General features: G+C 42.5%; 1 protein-coding gene across 2 annotated transcripts in view; it reads right to left on the bottom strand.

Moving 5' to 3' along the window:
- Nucleotides 1–1,553: 1,553 nt before the first annotated feature.
- Nucleotides 1,554–21,469, bottom strand: part of LOC115149509 (phospholipid-transporting ATPase IC-like) — a 57,941-nt gene continuing 38,025 nt past the window's right edge. Inside the window, exons 8-24 of one of the 2 annotated variants that reach the window (XM_029692443.1) lie at nt 19,974–20,164; nt 19,264–19,472; nt 18,744–18,787; nt 18,489–18,645; nt 16,158–16,346; nt 15,788–15,900; nt 15,367–15,531; nt 13,189–13,300; nt 12,814–12,889; nt 12,566–12,698; nt 10,593–10,881; nt 9,320–9,543; nt 8,649–8,732; nt 7,434–7,679; nt 7,113–7,251; nt 3,756–3,886; nt 1,554–3,360 (exon numbers count right to left, since the gene is read on the bottom strand). In XM_029692443.1, coding sequence (XP_029548303.1) covers nt 3,142–3,360; nt 3,756–3,886; nt 7,113–7,251; nt 7,434–7,679; nt 8,649–8,732; nt 9,320–9,543; nt 10,593–10,881; nt 12,566–12,698; nt 12,814–12,889; nt 13,189–13,300; nt 15,367–15,531; nt 15,788–15,900; nt 16,158–16,346; nt 18,489–18,645; nt 18,744–18,787; nt 19,264–19,472; nt 19,974–20,164 — 2,721 coding nt within the window. In that variant the 3' untranslated portion in view covers nt 1,554–3,141. The remainder of the gene's footprint in view (nt 3,361–3,755; nt 3,887–7,112; nt 7,252–7,433; nt 7,680–8,648; nt 8,733–9,319; nt 9,544–10,592; nt 10,882–12,565; nt 12,699–12,813; nt 12,890–13,188; nt 13,301–15,366; nt 15,532–15,787; nt 15,901–16,157; nt 16,347–18,488; nt 18,646–18,743; nt 18,788–19,263; nt 19,473–19,973; nt 20,165–21,469) is intronic. The other variant, XM_029692442.1, reaches the window with a different exon arrangement.

Genomic DNA, 21,469 nt, shown 5'->3' with positions numbered 1-21,469 from the left:
TACGCACTACCTTCTGTAGTGGCTTGTGGTTGGAGGCCGAGCAGTTTCCATACCAGGCAGGATACCATTCAGGGGAATAGATTTTGTCGTGGCTTCTTCACGACTGTCTTGGTGTGTTTGGACCATGATAGTTTGTTGGTGATGTGGACACCAATTAACTTGAAGCCCTCAACCTGCTCAACTACAGCTCCGTCGATGAGACTGGGGACGTGCTTTTCCTGTTGTCCACAATCATCTCCATTGTCTTGATCATATTAAGGGAGAGGTTGTTATCATCTCTGACCTCCTCCCTATAGTATGTCTCATCGTTGTCGGGGGTGATCAGGCCTACCATTGTGTCGTCGGCAAACTTAATGATGGTGTTGGAGTCATGGTTGGCCATGCATGGTTGGCCAGGCAGGAAGTACAGAAGGGGACTGAGTACGCACCCCTGAGGGGCCCCCGTGTTGAGGATCAGCGTGGCAGATGTGTTGTTACCTGCCCTTACCACCTGGGGGCGGATGCAGAGGGAGGTGTTTAGTCCCAGGTTCCTTAGTTTAGTGATGAGCTTTGAGGGCACTATGGTGTTGAATGCTGAGCTGTAGTCAAAGAACAGCATTCTCACGTAGGTGTTCCTTTAGTCCAGGTGGGAAAGGGCAGTGTGGAGTGCAATAGAGATGGCATCAACTGTGGAGCTGTTGGGGCGGTATGCAAATTGGAGTGGGCCAGTTGGTCAGCGCATGCTTGGAGTACACGTCCTGGTAATCAGTCTGTTTAAAGGTCTTACTCACAGTCGTCCGGAACAGCTGATGCTCTCATGCATGCTTCAGTGTTGCTTGCCTCGAAGCGAGCATAGAAGTCATTTAGCTTCTCTGGTAGGCTCGTGTCACTGGGCAGCTTGCGGCAGTGCTTCCCTTTGTTGTCCGTAATAGTTTTCAAGTCCCACAGGTGGAGTTACTGACGTATACAAACAAACAAACAAACAAACAAGTGCATGGCGGAGTAGCCTACATACACAGCTTAACACTCAACAATAATGTCATTGTCATATAAAATATGAAACGGTTGTCTTATAGACAACATGGAGAGCTGGGGCGTATTCATTACGGAAACCATTTAAGAACCAAAATGGAAGCAAACAGAGCAAAACAAGAGTTCCGGTTGGACAAATTCCAGTAGGTCCCTCCCCCGTTTCATTTGCTTCCGTTTAAGAAAAGGAACTAAAACGGGAGCAAATGAAACAGGGAGGGAACTACCTGAATTGGTCCAATAGAAACTCTAGTTTCGTTACATAACGTTTCACGTTTGGAGTAAATGTATTCCGTTGCAAAACCTTTGGCAATGGAATCTGACTAAATTAGATATAAACCATAGCAAACAGTTGCAATACGTTTCGCAACGGAAATCGTTTACTTCGAAACGGAAAACATTTTAAAACAAAACTAAATTTTGGCCAAATTTGAGTAGGCCCGTGCCACCCGTGCCCATTTCATTACATTTGGTTCTGTTTGGTTGCTCGTGGAAAAACTGGGGAAAATACATACTTATAAACCTTTACAATTTCTGTAATGATGTAGTTTCTCTGTATAGTTAGTCTTTATTCAAAGTCATTTTACAAGGTACTTTATATCATTAGTATATTAAAAACAATTATTAAAAAGGTAGTCATAAGAGTGGCCCAGTTGACCACTAAAGGCCATTGTTCAATTTTGTGTATACACAAATAGATACACAAACCTTTAAAAATACAGTTACAAAGTCCATTTGTTATACAGCATGATTAAGTATGTAACAGAACAAAGAGTATTTATACACACTATACAGTACCTGTTTGACAGAGGTCATATTGATCAAAAGGCTGATATAATGCATTAAGGCCAGTAAAATAGCCATGGCTGCGTCTCAATCCGAACACTGCATCCTTGTGGATTGAGTCACAGCCCATGTCGAAATATTAAACTAAATTGGAACGTCTGAGCAGGTTGGTCCTTCATAGCAAATATTGCAAATTGCCAATTCCATTCATACTTCATTTCAAATGGTTAAATACCAAATGGCACCCTATTCCCTAGTGCACTACTTTTGACCACTAAATAGGTAGTAGAATGCCATTTGAGGCACAGTAAATATTTAGCACATTTCAAACCATTGCCATTTTACACCAAAAGTCATAATAATAACCATCCTGTTACAAAAATAATTTTAAAAAAGAGAGAGGATGGACAGTGTTTATATTATAATAACAACAGTTATCTAGCTCATTAAAAGAATGCAAGAAGCTATTTGCATCAGTTTATGATCTGAAAACAAACGCTCAGCTAAAACCAGTCCAGAGGTTCTATTGGATCACTGTAAACAGCTGGTTCAGCTTTAAAAAGCATGTATACAATGAATCCATGTGCATATAAAAAGAGTGTTTAAATAACTTACAGCATTAAGGAAGGACACCATAAAATAAAATATAAAACTGTGGAAAACATAATTTACTTCTAGGATCCAGCATTTTGAACAGAAAATAAAGCTGAAATTCTTGCACATTAAAATATAAATCATGATTATGACACCCTTCTGACTGCAAGTATACCTTTTCACAACTGATCCAGTGAAATACAAACCAACAATAATATTAACAATATATTAAATTTAGTCAGTTTAAACAAGGCCAACCTCCAGTCAAACCAATAACTCTTGGGCCCGTATTCACAAAGTGCTGATCCAGGAACAGTATTCCCCTTTTAGATAATTAATGAATAAGATTACATGTACAGGGGTGAGACCTGATCCTAGATCAGTACTCAAACTAAGGCTTCATCAATACAGGCCAAGGTATATATCGGGAGTACCCAGTAATGACGAGCAATTCTGTGATAAACAACATTGTCTGTTACACAAAACCATAAACATGAAATCCCCAATACAAAAGGGCTTCAGTAAGCTTTTGGGTGGAAGGGTCTTTGCTTAGTAAGATCATGCCGGGGAAGGCCTCAAATATGTTCTCAGCTTGATCAACCTCCTAAAAACATACGCATGACAGGCTAGCCTGGTCACAGATCCGTTTGTGTCGTCTTGACAACGCCTATGGTCAAAACTGACATTTACCACAGGAGTTGTATGACCATAGGAGTTGGCAAGACAGCACAAACAAATCTGGAACCAGGCCCCTCATATGTTCTCGGCCTGGGGGATCTCTCGGATGCTGTCCCTGGGGTTGGGGCGTGCTGTAGCAGGTCGTCTTCTGATGCTGCGGCCGGACGCGATGAGGTCGGCGTAGCCTCTGGAGTGAGAGAAGGCGTAAGCGGAGCGGCGGGAGCGTCTTCCGCGCTGGAAGGGAGTGGATTTCTCCTCTTCCTCAATCTCATACTTCTTCCTGTTCCTCTGGACCTGCCGGGAGAAACAAAATGATACATTAGCATTTATAAACAAGTTTCAAATATGGATGTGTGAGGAGTTTCATTCAAGAGCACTTCAAACCTGGAATGTAGTTTGCCATATTTTGTGCTCCATTTTAATACATTGATCTCTGCTATACAATCTCTCACAATATTGCAGTGGCAGTGAAACCATCGTATGTATCAAGGACATATCAATGTCATGCCAATAATGTTACAGATATCAACGAGTAAAGTCCTTTTCGGGTTAGTAGTAGCTAGGCTTTACGTCTTCTCCAACAGGCGGCCATACGGTTTGGCCAATGGACATATCAATGACATGTCACGCCAAGACGTTACAGATTATAAAATCAAGTATTTTTCTTCCTGTAGTACAGTAGATCTTACTTTGTCTCCAACGGACGGCCATATGGTTTTGTAGAGGAACTGAATACAGATGACAGGAAGCAGGCTGATCCCCACAGTCAGGATGATGGTCAGCCACAGATAGGGCTGTTTGAGTGCGTTAGAGGCCACTCCTGATACACATGGAAAAACAAAACAAAACGCTGGGTTAGAAAACGTCAATAATTGCTCATTATCATAGTCGGCCATTTTGGTTGCATATGCTCGTAGATATTTTATTTTGGGAGCACCAGTGCAACCAGGAGAACAATCACCCAGATAATAATTGTTGTAATGATAGGCATTTACATTTATGTCATTTAGCAGACACTCTTATCCAGAGCGACTTACAAAATGGTGCATTCACCTTATGATATCCAGTGGAACAACCACTTTACAATAGTACATCTATATCTTTTTTGGGGGGGAGGGTGGTAGGGGGGTTAGAAGGATTACTTTATCCTATCCCAGGTATTCCTTGTTGATTCCAAGTGCCCTAGAGAAACATGCAAGCTCAGATTCGTTCAATCCGAAGCCTACATGTAAAGAATATTTAAAGAATGCATCAGTGATTTGTATTTTGTTGCAACTTATTTTGAAGATGTAACAGCACGGGAATCCCTGTGTACCACTTTGTGTATCCAGTTAGCGGTGCTGAAACGGTCATTTCTTAAAGGCTTTCCCATCCAACATCGTAAATTAAAATGCTAACTGCAAAGTAGGCTTACCTGGCAGAATATGATATCATGATGATTTGTGTGGTCTTTTGTTTTGCCTAACTCTGCTAATGCTCAGGCAGGCAGGTGCGCATTTTAAAATTTAACAGGGCAACTATACCCCTCCAAGATTTCTTCCCCAGACCTCAAAAGTGGTCTCCTGATGTGATTTAAGCATTGTTATGGACTTAGAACATCCAATTTTTGTTTTTCTATTTTAAAAAAGTGTGATTTTGAGAGTGAAAACCTGAAGAAAAAAAAGAAAAAAAACCTGGGAGAACTCCAAAACATGGAAAAACTCAAATGAGAAAAGTTATTTTTGTGGTCTTTGGTGTTATTATGGCAAATAAATGTATTGGCTGGTAAGAATTCTGAGTGGCTGGTATATATTTTTTTTAATCTACCTGCCACAGTGGCTGGTGGACCATAAAGTTAGTTTTTAGACAATGTTCATAAACGATGTCGCGGGTCATTCCAAAACCACTCACGGGCATCTGTTTACACTTTGTTCAGTCATGTTAACTCATTAGTTAGCCAACAACCTTTTTATTTGTATTTTTTTTTAGTTTTACCCCTTTTTCTCCCCAATTTTGTGGTATCCAATTGGTAGTTACAGTCTTGTCTCATCGCTGCAACTCCCGTACGGACTCTGGAGAGGCAAAGGTCGAGAGCTGTGCATCCTCCGAAACACAACCCAGCCAAGCCGCACTGCCGTACACCTGGCTTTCGTGTCAGCGTGCATTGCGCCCGGCCCGCCACAGGAGTCGCTAGAGCATGATGGGACAAGAATATCCCTGCCGGCCAAACCCTCCCTTATCCCAGACAACGCTGGGACAAATGAGTCTCCCGGTCGCTGCCTGCTGCGGCAGAGCATGGACTCGAACCAGGAGGCGCCAACAACCTGGTTACTTGTATGTATTTGTTTATTTGGATCCCCATTAGCTTTTGCAGAGGCAGCAGCTATTCTTCCTGGGGTCCACAAAAAACATCACAAGTTACAAAACACTGGTACACCGATAGAGAAGGACAGTCACAAATTTAACGATATACAAGCAATAAACATTGACAAATAATACAAACAATACAACTAAAAACAGAATGTGTGTGTTAGAGAGTGTCTGTGTGTTACCTCACAGTCCATGAGGTAATTGTTATGTTTTCTTGAGTAATTGGAGATGGGAGTTCCATGCGATCATGGCTATGTATAATCCTGTGGATTGAAGAGACCTCTGGTGGAATGTCTTATGGGGTATGTATGGGTGTCTGAAGAGACCCCTGGTGGCATATGTATGGGTGTCTGAAGAGACCCCTGGTGGCATGTCTTGTGGGGTATGTATGGGTGTCTGAAGAGACCCCTGGTGGCATGTCTTGTGGGGTATGTATGGGTGTCTGAAGAGACCCCACAAGACATGCCACCAGGGGTCTCTTCAGACACCCATACATACCCCACAAGACATGCCACCAGGGGTATGTATGGGTGTCTGAAGAGACCCCTGGTGGCATGTCTTGTGGGGTATGTCTGGGTGCCTGAGCTGAATGTTAATTGATTGTGTAGACAATCTGGAATTTTTCATCACAGTAATATTTATCATAACTAGAAGAGAAGCAAAACCTGAGCCTGAACAACTGGGACAGTTGATGTGTCAAAAACACAGAACTTCTTTTATAATAGACATACCTCTCCCCATCTTCACAAGAACTCTGGCAATATGACTTGACCATGATAATTGACCATTCAATGTTATATCTAGGAGTTTAGCTTGGTCAATGGTCACACCCTGTATACACAACTCCAGTTGAGGTTTAAGTCTTAGAGAATATTTTGAACCAAATCAAATGCTTTTAGTTTTAGATGTGATAAGTTCTTTCCGCCTCTGTGGGACAGCATCAGAGAAGTCCTCATTGAGGAAGATGTAGGTTCCTCTCAAGTTCTTGGTTCTCTTCTCTAAGGAACTTGACCACTATCGGCCTGGGTCTGTCACCTGGGTTGGTTACAGGTTTTCCAGTCCTGTGGGCGTGATCCACCTCAATCTTCCTATGATTCATCTTGCAGCTTTCCGGTGATCATTTTTCTCAGTACTTTCTCCTCAAACTCCATCCAGGTCTCATGTGTATACTCTGGTATGCCATCCACAACAATGTTATTCCTCATGGATTGTCCCTTTAGATAGTCTGTTTTCCCAGTTGTCTGTGAGAGCAAAACACTGTCCTCTCCTCCTTTAACACCAACACAGCTCACAGGTGTCCGATGGAAACAGCCACAAACAGCTGGGATTTAAACAGCCACAAGCCCGGGACTATCCCCAGTCCCAGCCACAAGGGTTAACCGCATCGCGGCTTGTGTTCAAATTGTCAAGGAAACCTGGCTAGCTGCTTCGCCAAGCATTATTTCTTCAGACTAGGGTTTGGCAGTATCCCTGGACAGATAGTAGCGGTCCCAGCAACTGAGGCTAACCGCGTTGTGGAATCCAAATGAAACTTTACCAGTACATCTAACGGAAGCCAACAGCTGAAAACAGGCGGGACTAACCTAAACTTTTCCAATAAGAAACTCACATTTTCATTGCGAAAATTTTTCAGTTGCAAAACATTTCACTACGGTATTCACTGATGAATACACCGCAGATATTTAAGCAGAACTCACCGGTGAAAGTGAAGGTTGATGGGAAGATGACGTGGATTCCTGCACTGTGGATATCGAACATGATGCCGAAGTATATGGCTATACTGCAGAGGACGGCGAAGCAGTTCACAAAGGTCCAGTACGACGTCTCCAGAGATATCTGGAGAGAACAGAAGAGACAGGAAAATACATCAGCTCTACATCACTTGTTAACAGCTATAAAAAAAAATAATTAAAAAAGAAAGCGCCTCAGTCTTGCATTTGAGCTGAACAGTTTTATAAAATGAACAGCAACCAATCCAACCAATCAACTAATCAAACAACCAATCATTCTCTAGCTACCTGCATGTTGACTGTGAAGATGAGAGAGGAAGCCATGACCACAGCAAGGGACTGGTAGTCTGAGGGTGCCTCTCCATCCTGCCCCATGGTCTGGAGGAACGCCCCGTACGGGATGAAGAAGATCACCAGAGAGGTGAAAATGCCGTGGAACAGACTGATGAAGAAATTCTTGTAGTTGAACAGCGCCCCCTGCTGACCAGGGAGGTATAACTTGGGGAACTTTCTACTCAGTTTGTCGTTCACGTCCTTCGAGGAAACAGGAAATAGAAATGACATATTAGCTCAGGGGTTCCCAAACTTCTACTGCACTCAACCCCAAATTGACACTTGGAGGGGACCCCACTTGGAAAAATTATATTCCCTAGTTAACGCTATGTGTTCATATTACCTCAATTTTAGGTCCAGCATTTTAATAGTGTAAGACGTTCTTAGTTGACACTAAGAGGTTGTATAGATAAATCCATTTGGAGATTTTTTTTAAGTACTTGTTTGATAATCAGATTAAATATTGTCTCAGGGGTCCCCGTTTAAATTTCAGAAGATCCCACACAGGGCTGAGGAAGACGTCAGCTTGACTTCGAAACGTCAGTCACCTGCTCTCATCTTGAAGAACAATGGATTAAACTGAGCTAAAATAAATCAATCTCTGCCTTTTGTTGTTGAATGCTCCTTTCTACCTAGAATGAGTCCTTTTGGAAGATTTTCTTGGTAAGCCTCATGATTTTTGTCATTGTTGTTAAGCAACCCTCCTTTCCTTTGTTTGCTGAAGTGTAAAGGCCCACCTTAACTCAGTATTAGCTAAACATTGTCTCCTTCAGATCATTTGACACCTAGGATTCAGTGAATGATGAAAATACGAAGGATTTTAATTAAAATGTTATTCATTTAAAAAAACATGTAAAGAACATAAATTCAAGTAGGAGAATTTCAAAGTTCTTTTGACGCTATATATTCATTTCAACAAGACGTGATAACACCAGGACAAATGTTTTCGGATGTTCAACCGTTGTCGGTGTGTCAATATTACAGCTTACATTTTACATTACATTTTAGTCATTTAGCAGGCGCTCTTATCCTAAGCGACTTACAGTAGTGAATGCATACATTTCATACATTTATTATTTTTCCTTTGCTGGCCCCCCGTGGGAACCGAACCCACAACCCTGGCGTTGCAAACACCATGCTCTACCAACTGAGCTTACAGGGAAGGCTTACCTGATCCAATAAGCCAACCAACAGGACGGGAAGGGAGCTGTACATCACGTTGTATAAAGTAATGAACCAGTCTTCATAGGCAACCTGGAGTGGTAACAAAAAGTCAAATAAAATAATAATATCATTCATTCTTCTGTCATACATGTACACATTTAGGATAAATCCTCTTTACCATAGTAGATGTTACGGAAAGTTACTCAAGTAATTGAGTGTTATTGAAGTCAGTCTAGATAAAGTGGTCAATGAATACATGAAAATACAGTTCAAATAGACAGCGTGACTACAACTGTCTGTTCGCCCTCGGCTCCCCGCGCCGTTCGCCCTCCGCTCCGTTCGCCCGCCGTGCCCTCCGCCCCCCGCGCCGTTCGCCCTCCGCGCCGTTCGCCCCGCGCGCCGTTCGCCCCCCGCGCCGTGCCCTCCACTATGTAGTGCAGGGCTGCCCAATTCCATTCCTGGAGACCTACAGTCCTGCAGGTTTTCACTTCAACCCTAATCTAACATACCTGATTATATGAATTAGCTGGTTGCTAAGCTAAAATCAGGTTAATTACAACTGGGTTTGGAGTGAAAACCTACAGGAGGGTAGATCCACAGGAACAGGGTTTGGCAGCACTGATATAGTAAATAAGTTGCCATTTGGTACACACTCTACGTCTAGAACATTCCCTCACCTGAGCTGAGAACCCGCTGAAGAATGAGTACCAGAAGTGGACCAGGGTGAAGGCAAAGTTCTTGTAGAAGAAGTAACGGAGGAACTTGCACATGCGGATGTAGGACCAGCGGCCGTGGACCAGCAGGAGACGCTCCAGGTACCGGAACTGAGCGAAGGCATAGTCACTGGACATCACCGCCTGCATGCCCTCCTGACCGGATATACCCACACCGATGTCTGCAGCTGGAGCGAGAGAAAGTGAGGTGGAGGGAGAGAGATTATCATTAGAACTATTATTATTACTGTCAGTCCCACCATTGTTGTTATGTACTTGGACAATGTGATTTAACTTGCCATGTCAATAAAGTCTATTGAATTTAAATGTAATTGAATGAGAGACAGGGAGAAGTAGAGAGGGAGCTCGACAGGGAGAAGTAGAGAGGGAGCTCGACAGGGAGAAGTAGAGAGGGAGCTCGACAGGGAGAAGTAGAGAGGGAGCTCGACAGGGAGAAGTAGAGAGGGAGCTCGACAGGGAGAAGTAGAGAGGGAGCTCGACAGGGAGAAGTAGAGAGGGAGCTCGACAGGGAGAAGTAGAGAGGGAGCTCGACAGGGAGAAGTAGAGAGGGAGCTCGACAGGGAGAAGTAGAGAGGGAGCTCGACAGGGAGAAGTAGAGAGGGAGCTCGACAGGGAGAAGTAGAGAGGGAGCGAGACGGGGAGAAGTAAATAGTCAGTAATGGTGTACTGTAGGGGATCCTTTTGAGCAGGGCGAGGCGCAGAATAGATATCAAACGCATCACATTAGTATACATTTAGTTTGAAGTAAAACGGGGTCAAGAGTATAACAGCTATCAATATTAATTTCAAGGTAATGAAGTTCTAACCGTATGGTAATTAACCTGTGTGGTGAAAATCTAATTCATCTTTAAAGCTATAATCTTTAGTTGCTACATCAAATTAATGATATACTGTATATCCATTGATTCCTGAAGAATATAAACTTATAAATGCCTCATGAGCTTAGTTCAACTGTCATACCCCAGAATAGAAGCCTGTTTTTTTTACGCCAATATTTTTAAACAATGTAAATAAACACAGTATAGCCGTATAGCATGGTTAAAACTATAATTTTTATATAATGGATGGTCAGTCATTGCATCCATAGCAGTCTATGAATAAAAAATAAAAAAACTGCCGCTTTGTTATTTTTTCTAATTAAAGATTCTCGCTTCAACAATTACTAATAAATGATGAATAACTTAAAAGAGTAAATGAAATTAAAATCCTCCCGTACTCTTGATCATGTTGACGTCGTTGGCTCCGTCTCCGATGGACAGCGTAACAGCCTTCTTATACTTCTTCACCAGGCTGACCACGTTGGCCTTCTGTTTGGGCGTGACACGACAACAGATGACCGCCTCGCACTCGCACGCCATGTTCACAAAGTCCACCTGACGAGTCTCCTTCTCCCAGTCGTCGATTGGCTGGGCAGCATCCTGGGGCGTGGTGGAGGCAGGTCTCTTACCGAGACGCTTCAGTCGAAGACGGCGACGCTTCTTTTTCTTCTCGTATAAGATCTCGTTCTGCAGACAGACAGACATAAAGGCAGACAGACAGACATAAAGGCAGACAGACAGACATAAAGGCAGACAGACAGACATAAAGGCAGACAGACAGGGATAAAGGCAGACAGACAGGGATAAAGGCAGACAGAAGGGATAAAGGCAGACAGACAGGGATAAAGGCAGACAGACAGGGATAAAGGCAGACAGACAGGGATAAAGGCAGACAGACAGGGATAAAGGCAGACAGACAGGGATAAAGGCAGACAGAAATAAATATTTAATCTTCATTTCTTATTCTTTATTTCACTTTTGTTTATTATCTATTTCACTTGCTTAGGCAATTTGTGCACATTAATTGTTTCATAACTTCATTGTGTGAATTTTTTGCGTTTGATTGTTAGTGTCTATTAATTCCCCATTACATATAGCACCAGTAGTACATTTACTGTTAATTACCATCATTTTGAATCTACAATGTGTTTTTGCTTACAGTCATTTATGTTAATACATTCAATATTATTATTACAGTCTTTTACCATTCTCATTGTCAGAGTTGCAGAGCGCACAACTAATGCAACACTTGTGAGAAACAAGTTTTGGTTCATTCCATTTATGAGTGCTCTTGTCAATGTTGAGTAAGAATGCGCACCCGATTACGCATAGAAGTAGTACTAGGCTACCTGGCCTGCTTGCAAAATGTAGGCCTATTAATGTACCCATTTTAGGATCTGATAGTATTTCAGATTGTCTTAACTCACCGCCAATAATGAGCTTCTCAAAGTAAATGTTTTTTTCTTCACCTTAAACACCAAGCAAACAAAGTTTGTTTTTCACATTGAGAAAGACAATAGATCCACAATGTATTTGAAAAATATATCTTTCCTCCTCTCCCCCATTTTGGGAAAAATATCATGCTCTGATCCAGTGGAAACGTTATAAAATAGGACTTCCTGATTCCCTCTTACCCTCCAGCTGTGTCTGTCTGGAGCTCACCGACACAGGAAACTCAGAGGGCACAGGATATTTTAGACAAAAGTTGCTAGCGTGAGCTTCTGGTTATAGTTGATACAATATTTTAAGTTCGTTGCAGACAGGCCATGCGTAACCAATGTAATTTATAGGATATTTGTTTTTGATCAGGATATGTTCTACCTGCAGGCTGCAATTTTTTTGTATTTGTTGGCTTTATGTTGGCTATTTCTACACAGTTGGTAATAGAAGATACTGTTAGATTTGTATTTTCATTCAGATAGAATTTTGATTACCCACATGACAATGATTTTAAGATACGACGTTATTAAAAATGAAATGAAACTGTTCCACGAAAATGTGCATATGAAAACCATAACTGGCACGCAGATCGGTAGAAATGGTAAGATAAACTGGCATTCCACATGAAAAAAAAGGTGCCGACCACTCGTGTAACTTAATACCGGCACCTTCAACAGCCTAACAGAAGGCCAGCGGGAGAAGAGGATGTTCGGGTCAGTTAGTGTTTTTTTCTTCTTGATCTCTGGCTCCCTCTTGAATCACGTGTCTTATTTCATTAAACAGTGCGCTTAAAGCATCAGACAAGCTCAATGCATATAGTTGATTTTATTCCATATGGTGTGTCTATATATGGAAAAATACACGACTTTCGGGTGACCAAGATTGTTTTAAGTTGAAGACCAACTACAACGTAGTAGGCTACTACACTCACCAGCCAGCCTCCAGTGATGATGAGGGCGTTTCTGCCAGGCTCAGGGAAGAACGGATCCGGTACCTTCTTCCTGGTCCGACCGAACGCAGGCGGCTGATCCCTTCTGTTTGCCTGTCTGATCCGCAGCTTCTCACTGGTCACAAAACACAGAATGATTTAAATTTGGGGGTTAAAAATAACACACTGTATATTAACAAGATGTATATTTGATCCCAGAGGATATAAGTATTATTGAAAATCAAACCTACTTGACATCCTCTCCATAGTGGATCTGCATGCCATCAGTAAGCAGCTTACAGGAATAGCCAATGTTCTCAGCCGTTTCTGCAAGCAGGAAATGTTAAAGTCTTCATGTTTCTTTCCATCCCAGTCATCAATACACATTTAATCCATCAAGCTGCAGACACAATGAAGTAGCAGCTCAAGAAGTTTTGATCTCAATACTTAAAATCAACAGTAAAACATTGTTGGGAGGTAAACATGGAATCCTATAGTGCATTACTATGAGCCCTGGCCACTATATAGGGAACCCCAGTCTCTGGTTGCATAGAGATGAACACTCCAGAGGCTCTCCCACCACAGAGATTGGCCGCCCCTGAGATTATACCTTTTTTCTCTCATACCTTTCTTATCTCCAGTCAGTACCCAGATCTTGATGTCAGCCTTTGCCAGCTTGGCGATGGTCTCAGGAACCCCGTCCTGTAGCTTGTCCTCGATGGCAGTCGCTCCGATCATCTGCCGATCAGGACAAAACAAAGCAAACACGTCTCCTTTAAGAGTAGAAGGAAGCATCAACTTTTGGGCGAGCCAAAGCTCTGAACAGCATGTATGTAAAAATTAACTATTGGAACTTGTAGAACATAGTGGATTCGGAAAGTATTCAGACTTTTCCCACATTTTATTATGTTATGCCTTATTCTAAAATATATTTTTAAAATAAAACTCACTCTAGACACAATACCACAAAGCAAAAACAGGCTTTGATTTTTCTGCTAATTTATTAAAAATAAAAAACTGAAATACCTTATTTAGTTAGGTATTCAGAACCTTTGCTCTGAGACTCAAAATTGAGCTCAGGTGCATCCTGTTTTCATTGATCATCCTTAAGATGTTCCTACAACTTGATTAGAGTCCACCTGAGGTAAATTCAATTGATTGTACATGATTTAGAAAGGCATACACCTGTCTATGTAAGGTCCCACAGTTGACAGTGCATGTCTGAGCAAATACCAAGCCATGAGGTTGAAGGAATTGTCCGTAGAGCGCCGAGACAGGATTGTGTCGAGGCACAGATCTGGGGAAGGGTAGCAAAACAATTCTGCAGCATTGAAGGTCCCCAAGAACACAGTGGCCTCCATCATTCTCAAATGGAAAAAGTTAATTATAATTCTTAAAATGAAGAAGATCGGAAACACCAAGACTCTTCCTAGAGCTGGCCGCCCAGCCAAACTGAGCAATCGGGGGAGAAGGTCCTTGATCAGGGAGGTGAAGGGGATGTTTTTCAGGGACTGGGAGACTAGTCTGGATCAAGGGAAAGATGAACAGATAAAAGAACACAGAGATCCTTGATCCAGAGCGCTCAGGACCTCAGACTGGGGCGAAGGTTCACCTTCCCATAAGACAACGACCCTAAGCACACAGCCAAGACAGTCTCCGAATGTCCTCGAGTGGCCCAGCCAGAGCCCGATCGAACATCTCTGGAGAGACCTGAAAATAGCTGTACAGCGACACTCCCAAACCAATCTGACAGAGCTTGAGAGGATCTACAGAGAAGAAATGGGAGAAACTCCACAAATACAGGTGTGCCAAGCTTGTAGCATCATACCCAATAAGACTCAAGGCTGTAATCACTGCCCAAGGTTCTTCAACAAAGTACTGAGTAAAGGGTCTGAATACTTATGTAAATGTCAAACAGTTTTTAATATTCTGAATAAATTTGTCATTTTGGGGTACTGTGTGTAGATTGATGAGGGGGGAAACAACTATTTAATCCATTTTATAATAAGGCTGTAATGTAACAATGTGGAAAAAGTCAAGGATTCTGAATACTTTCCGAATGCACTGTATTCTACTGCCCAAAAAGACATTACATAGATTTCAGTGAATCAGTCCTTTAAACTTCTTCAGGATTAGTGGGTCCCCTGCAGGACGGTTGAGCTAACGTGATTCGCATGAGGTTGTAAGTAACAAGAACATTTCCCAGGACATAGGCATATCTGATACAGGCAGAAAGTTTAAATTCTTGTTAATCTAACTGCACTGTCTAATTTACAGTAGCTATTACAGTGAAAGAATACCATGCTATTGTTTGAGGAGAGTGCACAGTTTTGAACATGAAAAGTTATTAATCAACAAATTAGGCATATTTGGGCAGTCTTGATACAACATTTTGAACAGAAATACAATGGTTCATTGGATCAGCCTAAAACTTTGCACATACACTGCTGCCATCTGGTGGCCAATATCTAAATTACACCTGGGCTGGAATAATACATTATGGCCTTTCTCTTGCATTTCAAAGATGGTACAAGATGGTATTATCTTTCACCAGATCTAATGTGTTATATTCTACATTCCTTTCACATTTCTACAAACTTCAAAGTGTTTCCTTTCAAATGGCACCAAGAATATGCATATCCTTGCTTCAGGGCCTGAGCTACTGGCAGTTAGATTTGGGTATGACATTTTAGGCGAAAGCTGGAAAGAAAGGGACAATCCTTCAGGAGATTAAATTAGGCCCTAGATTTAACTGACCATTTTGATTAGCATGTTCTCATTATGTGGGATGAGCGTCGTCCTACCATGAGGTTGCTCTCAATCTGTTCATACACTCGATCTAGAGCAGCCTCCCTGTTGCCCATAGCAACACTGGCAGCCTTGTGCTTCTTAGCCCAGGCGTCAAACTCCTTCTTACTGATATCCTTGTAGCACAGACACAAGGTCCGGAGAGTCTCGTTGGCAAAGATCTACAACGGAAGAGAAGGTTTTGGTTTAGGTTTATTTGAACATCATAGCACATATGGAATTACTGGAATGAGAACCAATTCTGGAACTAATGGAGCCAAGATTCATTCAATAAGTGACCAACCAAAAAAGGAAAGTCCAGAATGTCCTAGCTCAAAATACAACCACACACATGCTTCATAGCCTGGCCCCTACTACTCTACATAGGCTGGATGTAATGGATGGTTTTCAATCTATCAAAAGGCACCAGTGACTTACGTCTAGAGCAGTCTGGGTCACTTCCTTGTGTTTGGAGTTAGGAGAGAGGCGTTCGTAGATGACCGTGTCTGCTCCTTTGCAGTACAAACGGATCCGACCATCAGGGAACCTCACTGTCAGAGAGAGAGAGGAGACTGCATGTTAGGGAGATGGTCACAGTGAAAAGGGTAGTATTACAACATTTCAGAAGCTTTGCCAAAGTTCCCATAAATCTAGGCCGGTTAGAAGATGTCCAAATCATCAAGGAATAAGCAGGGAGGTAATTCTCCAACTCGGAATTCCAATAAACCTCGGAACTTTGCGAAAATTCCCAGAACTTTTACAACCCTAAAAGGGACACCATGATCACAGTCTTAAAATATTCACTCACGGATGATGGACATGCGTTTACGGTCGCTGTTAAAGTCGAGCAGGGCCAGCATCTCGTAGGTCATCTCCTGGTCCATCTCGCTGATGGTGATGGTGTCCTGGGTACGGGACAGAAACACAAAACCAAAGTTCCTGGCAGCTGTCACCAGAGCCCCCTCGTCAGGAGAGGCTGCCTGGTACACCAACTCATCTGAGGATTGAAGACAACAGACACATCAAGACATTCAAACTCTGTTGCCAGAGGTTATGTCACAGCTTTATTATAGACTATTCATCGGTGTCCATGGTACTCTAAACTAAAACTACCTGGGCTGGTTTCCCAGACAAAGATAAAAGCTTGGTTCTGGACTAAGAAGGATTTTCCAATGAAGATTCTCCATCAAGTTCAGGACCAGGCTTTTTCTTTTAGGTGTCCAGGAAAACAGCCCATTACATATAAGAATTGGTTTCTGAACTATCATTACTATAATGCAGGTTGCTCACCCTCTCTCTGTTCTGTATGTACTAACTAGAGGACTTAAAAAGCCAAATGTGCTTGTAGACCATTAAAAGTGGGTCTCCATGGTACTCTGAATACACATCCACTCTGGGGCCAGATCTCCATGGTACTCTGAAGGAAGGCTACCTAGTCTTCCTAGGTGTGTTCAATTAACAGGACTAAATCACACTGTATACAGTGAGGGGAAAAAAGAATTTGATCCCCTGCTGATTTTGTACGTTTGCCCACTGACAAATTATCAGTCTATAATTTGAAATGGTATGTTTATTTGAACAGTGCGAGACAGAACAAAAAAATCCAGAAAAATGCATGTCAAAAATGTTATAAATTGATTTGCATTTTAATGAGGGAAATAAGTATATGACCCCCTCTCAATCAGAAAGATTTCTGGCTCCCAGGTGTCTTTTATACAGGTAACGAGCTGAGATTAGGAGCACACTCTTAAAGGGAGTGCTCCTAATCTCAGTTTGTTACCTGTATAAAAGACATCTGTCCACAGAAGCAATCAATCAATCAGATTCCAAACTCTCCACCATGGCTAAGACCAAAGAGCTCTCCAAGGATGTCAGGGACAAGATTGTAGACCTACACAAGGCTGGAATGGGCTACAAGACCATCGCCAAGCAGCTTGGTGAGAAGGTGACAACATTTGGTGCGATTATTTGCAAATGGAAGAAACAAAAGAACTGTCAATCTCCCTCAGCCTGGGGATCCATGCAAGATCTCCCCTCGTGGAGTTGCAATGATCATGAGAACGGTGAGGAATCAGCCCAGAACTACACGGGAGGATCTTGTCAATGATCTCAAGGCAGCTGGGACCATAGTCAGCAAGAAAACAATTGGTAACACACTATGCCGTGAAGGACTGAAATCCTGCAGCGCCCGCAAGGTCCCCCTGCTCAAGAATACATATACATGCCCGTCTGAAGTTTGCCAATGAACATCTGAATGACTCAGAGGACAACTGGTGAAAGTGTTGTGGTCAGATGAGACTTTGGCATCAACTCAACTCGCCGTGTTTGGAGGAGGAGGAATGCTGCCTATGACCCCAAGAACACCATCCCCAACGTCAAACATGGAGGTGGAAACATTATGCTTTGGGGGTGTTTTTCTGCTAAGGGGACAGGACAACTTCACCGCATCAAAGGGACGATGGACGGGGCCATGTACCGTCAAATCTTGGGTGAGAACCGCCTTCCCTCAGCCAGGGCATTGAAAATGGGTCGTGGATGGGTATTCCAGCATGACAAAAGACCCAAAACACAAGGCCAAGGCAACAAAGGAGTGGCTCAAGAAGATGCACATTAAGGTCCTGGAGCGGCCTAGCCAGTCTCCAGACCTTAATCCCATAGAAAATCTGTGGAGGGAGCTGAAGGTTCGAGTTGCCAAACGTCAGCCTCGAAACCTTAATGACTTGGAGAAGATCTGCAAAGAGGAGTGGGACAAAATCCCTCCTGAGATGTGTGCAAACCTGGTGGCCAACTACAAGAAATGTCTGACCTCTGTGATTGCCAACAAGGGTTTTGTCACCAAGTACTAAGTCATGTTTTGCAGAGGGGTCAAATAGTTATTTCCCTCATTAAAATGCAAATCAATTTATAGCGGTTTTCTGGATTTGTTTTTTGTTATTCTGTCTCTCACTGTTCAAATAAACCTACCATTATAGACCGATCATTTCTTTGTAAGTGGGCAAACGTACAAAACCAGCAAGGGATCAAATACTTTTTTCTCTCATTGTATGTGTGATCAGTGATTTTCTGAACTGACCAATCAATAAATCATCCAATGATTGATTGAACTTTGAACTCTATCATCACTACGCAGATTCCTTACCTTCTTTCTGTTCCACCATGACAGTGTGACACAGAGACAGCAGCTTGAAGAACTCCAAGGTGTCTTTGTCCTTCTTGGACTGGATGCAGGCCACCAGGGTATGATCCAGGTACTCAAACTTCTTGTCTGCGTACTTGTTCCAGGTGAAGTCCACTGGCTGTGAAGTACCAAGGGAAAGAAATGACCATCAAGACAATGCACTGTATGTGTCAAATCTGAATAAAATACTGTTTCAGTAAAAAGAAAAAAAAATACCTTCCCACGATCCAGAGGTACACCCTCAACATTAGCAGGGTCACCTGTCAAATGAAAAGACATGGATAATTCACATCATAACACAAGCTTCTAAACAATTTGTAAGTCGCTCTGGATAAGAGCGTCTGCTAAATGACTTAAATGTAAATGTAAATCTGTTACATTCAAAACAATGCAGAGTGGACCAGGATGTCCATTCAAGCAATACTTGGAGGTACCAGACCTTAAAAAAATGGTAATTTGGCAATGACAACAAATAAAATCAAATGTTATTGGTCACATACGCATATTTAGCAGATGGTGATGTAAGCGTCCATGCTGAATATTGTTCTGATATTTTTAACTAGTTCAGTTCCAATAAAAATGTGTCAATGTTGACATCCTAACAAAATAATTCATAAAAACGTAACTTTTTGTACTGCGGGTGTAGTGAAATGACAACAACCTTGACAACAACAGCACAAACAGATCTTGGAACACCAAGCTAAACTCTAGCCAAGATATAACAAATTAGTCTTACCAAAGGTACGTCCAGCGATGGTGCACTTCTTGAAGGCCATGATGTTTTGCGTGAGGGTACCGGTCTTGTCTGAGAAGATGTATTCGATCTGACCCAGTTGCTCGTTGAGAGTGGTGGTGCGGGCCTTGGCTGGGGTGTCTTTCTCCTGGTAGTACATCTGAAGGTCCCAGTTGATGAACTTAGACTGGCCCAAACGAATCACCTCCACACTGGAGAGGAAATTGGAAATATATTTCACCTTTATTTAAATACGGAAAGACCCTAGATTAGAAACCTATTTTGGAAGTGGGGACCTGAAATACTCTCATTATGACTCAATTCAGTATTCTATTATTATTATTATTCCCTCAGGTACACAGGTACATGGGTGTTAGGATACTAGGAAATAATACGACAGTTCAGAGGATACTAGGGACTAGGAGATAATATGACAGTTCTGAGTCTTTGACTAAATAAAGCCCTCTAAAAGCAGGTGGTAGACGGTACAAAAGAGCTTGGTCGTGTGCAATAGGTAGAAAACGTTTTGAAACAGAATAAAAACAGGGAAGTTCTACACAAACTTTCCCATAAAAACACAGATTTACTACGATGTTCCCTACTGAACACAACCCTTGCCTGTGTTTGAGAGTGACTCGCACAGGGAAATATAATTATTAGAACGGGTACCCCATTCAAGTCAAATGAGTCTGTGATTCTATTTCTATACTCACCTGACGTAGAGGGAGATGGGAACCATGGTGTTGAGCACGATGATGTACCCCCAGAAGCTGAGGAAACCTCTGTAAGAAGCAGTCTGGTCCTTACCATCATTCAGATACCAGGCTTTTCTGCCTACTGCCTCATACCAGAAGGTGTTTCCGATGGCCAGGCCAGCACACAACAGGACCAGGATTACAAAGATCTGGAGAGGAGAAGGAATGGAAATCAGCTTTTCAATAGAGTTTCCATACTTTTCTTACGCTGCATCTCTATTTCCACAAGCATTCATCTCATCTCAAGCATGTATTTGTATTTATTATGGATCCCCATTAGTTCCTGCCAAGGCAGCAGCTATTCTTCCTGGGGTTTATTATGGATCTCCCATAGTCTGTTCTGGACTTGGGGACTGTGAAGAGACCTCTGGTGGCATGTCTTGTGTCCGGTGCATTCAACATGTCAAACATTCTTACAAAAACAAGTAGTAATGAAGTCGATTTCTCCTCCACTTTGATCCATGAGAGAATGACATTATCAATGTTAGCTCTACGTGTACATTTAGCTCTACGTGTTCTGGGCCAGTTGTAATTTTCTAAAGTCCCTCTTTGTGGCACCTGACCACACAACTGGGGAGTAGTCCAGGAGCGACAAAACTAGGACACGTAGGACCTGCCGTGTTGAGATTGTCGTTAAGGCAGAGCAGCCGCCTCCACTGCATCGCAGTGTTGCAGCCTGGGGTTCGATCCCAGGCTGTGTCACAACCAGCCGTGACCAGGAGTCCCATACGGCGGCGCACAATTGGCCCAGCGTCGTCCGGGTGAGGTGTCATTGTGCTCTAGCGACTCCTTGTGGTGGGTCAGGCGCCTGCAGGCTGACTTCGGTTGTCAGGTGAACGGTGTTTCCTCCGACACATTGGTGCAGCTGGCTTCCGGTTTAAGCGAGCGGGTATTTAGAAGTGTGGCTTGGCGGGTCATGTTTCAGCATGACTCGTCTTTTTCGCCTCACCTGAGCCCGTTGGGGAGTTGCAGTGATGAGACAAGATCATAAAATCACAAAATTGGGTCCAAAAGGGTGTTAAAACATTTTTTATAAAAAATAAGGAAGATCTCTCCCCATCTTAGCTACTGTTGCTTTTGGGGAGAACAGGCTTGTGGTAATGACTGGAGCGGAATCAGTGGAATGGTATCAAATACATCAAACACATGGTTTCCTGGTGTTTGATGCCATTCCATTTGCTCCGTTCCAGCCATTATTATGAGCTGTTCTCCCCTCAGAAACCGCCACCGGTTTTGACAGTTTACAATCCAGGGTTACTCCAAGTAGTTTAGTCTCCTCAACTACTTCAATTTCCACATTATTCATTACAAGACTTAGTTTGATGTTTAGTGAATGATTTACTCCAAATAAAATGCTTACAGTTTTAGAAAATATTTAGGACTAATTGATTTCTTGCCACACACTCTAAAAAAAACTGACTGCAGCTCATTGTTAAGTGTTAGAGTGATTGCTG

The sequence above is a fragment of the Salmo trutta genome, chromosome 15, assembly GCF_901001165.1.
Source record: "Salmo trutta chromosome 15, fSalTru1.1, whole genome shotgun sequence".
Lineage (NCBI taxonomy): Eukaryota > Metazoa > Chordata > Actinopteri > Salmoniformes > Salmonidae > Salmo > Salmo trutta.
The sequence above is the reverse complement of the archived record's forward strand: the minus strand, read 5'-3'. Positions and strand labels throughout refer to the sequence as shown.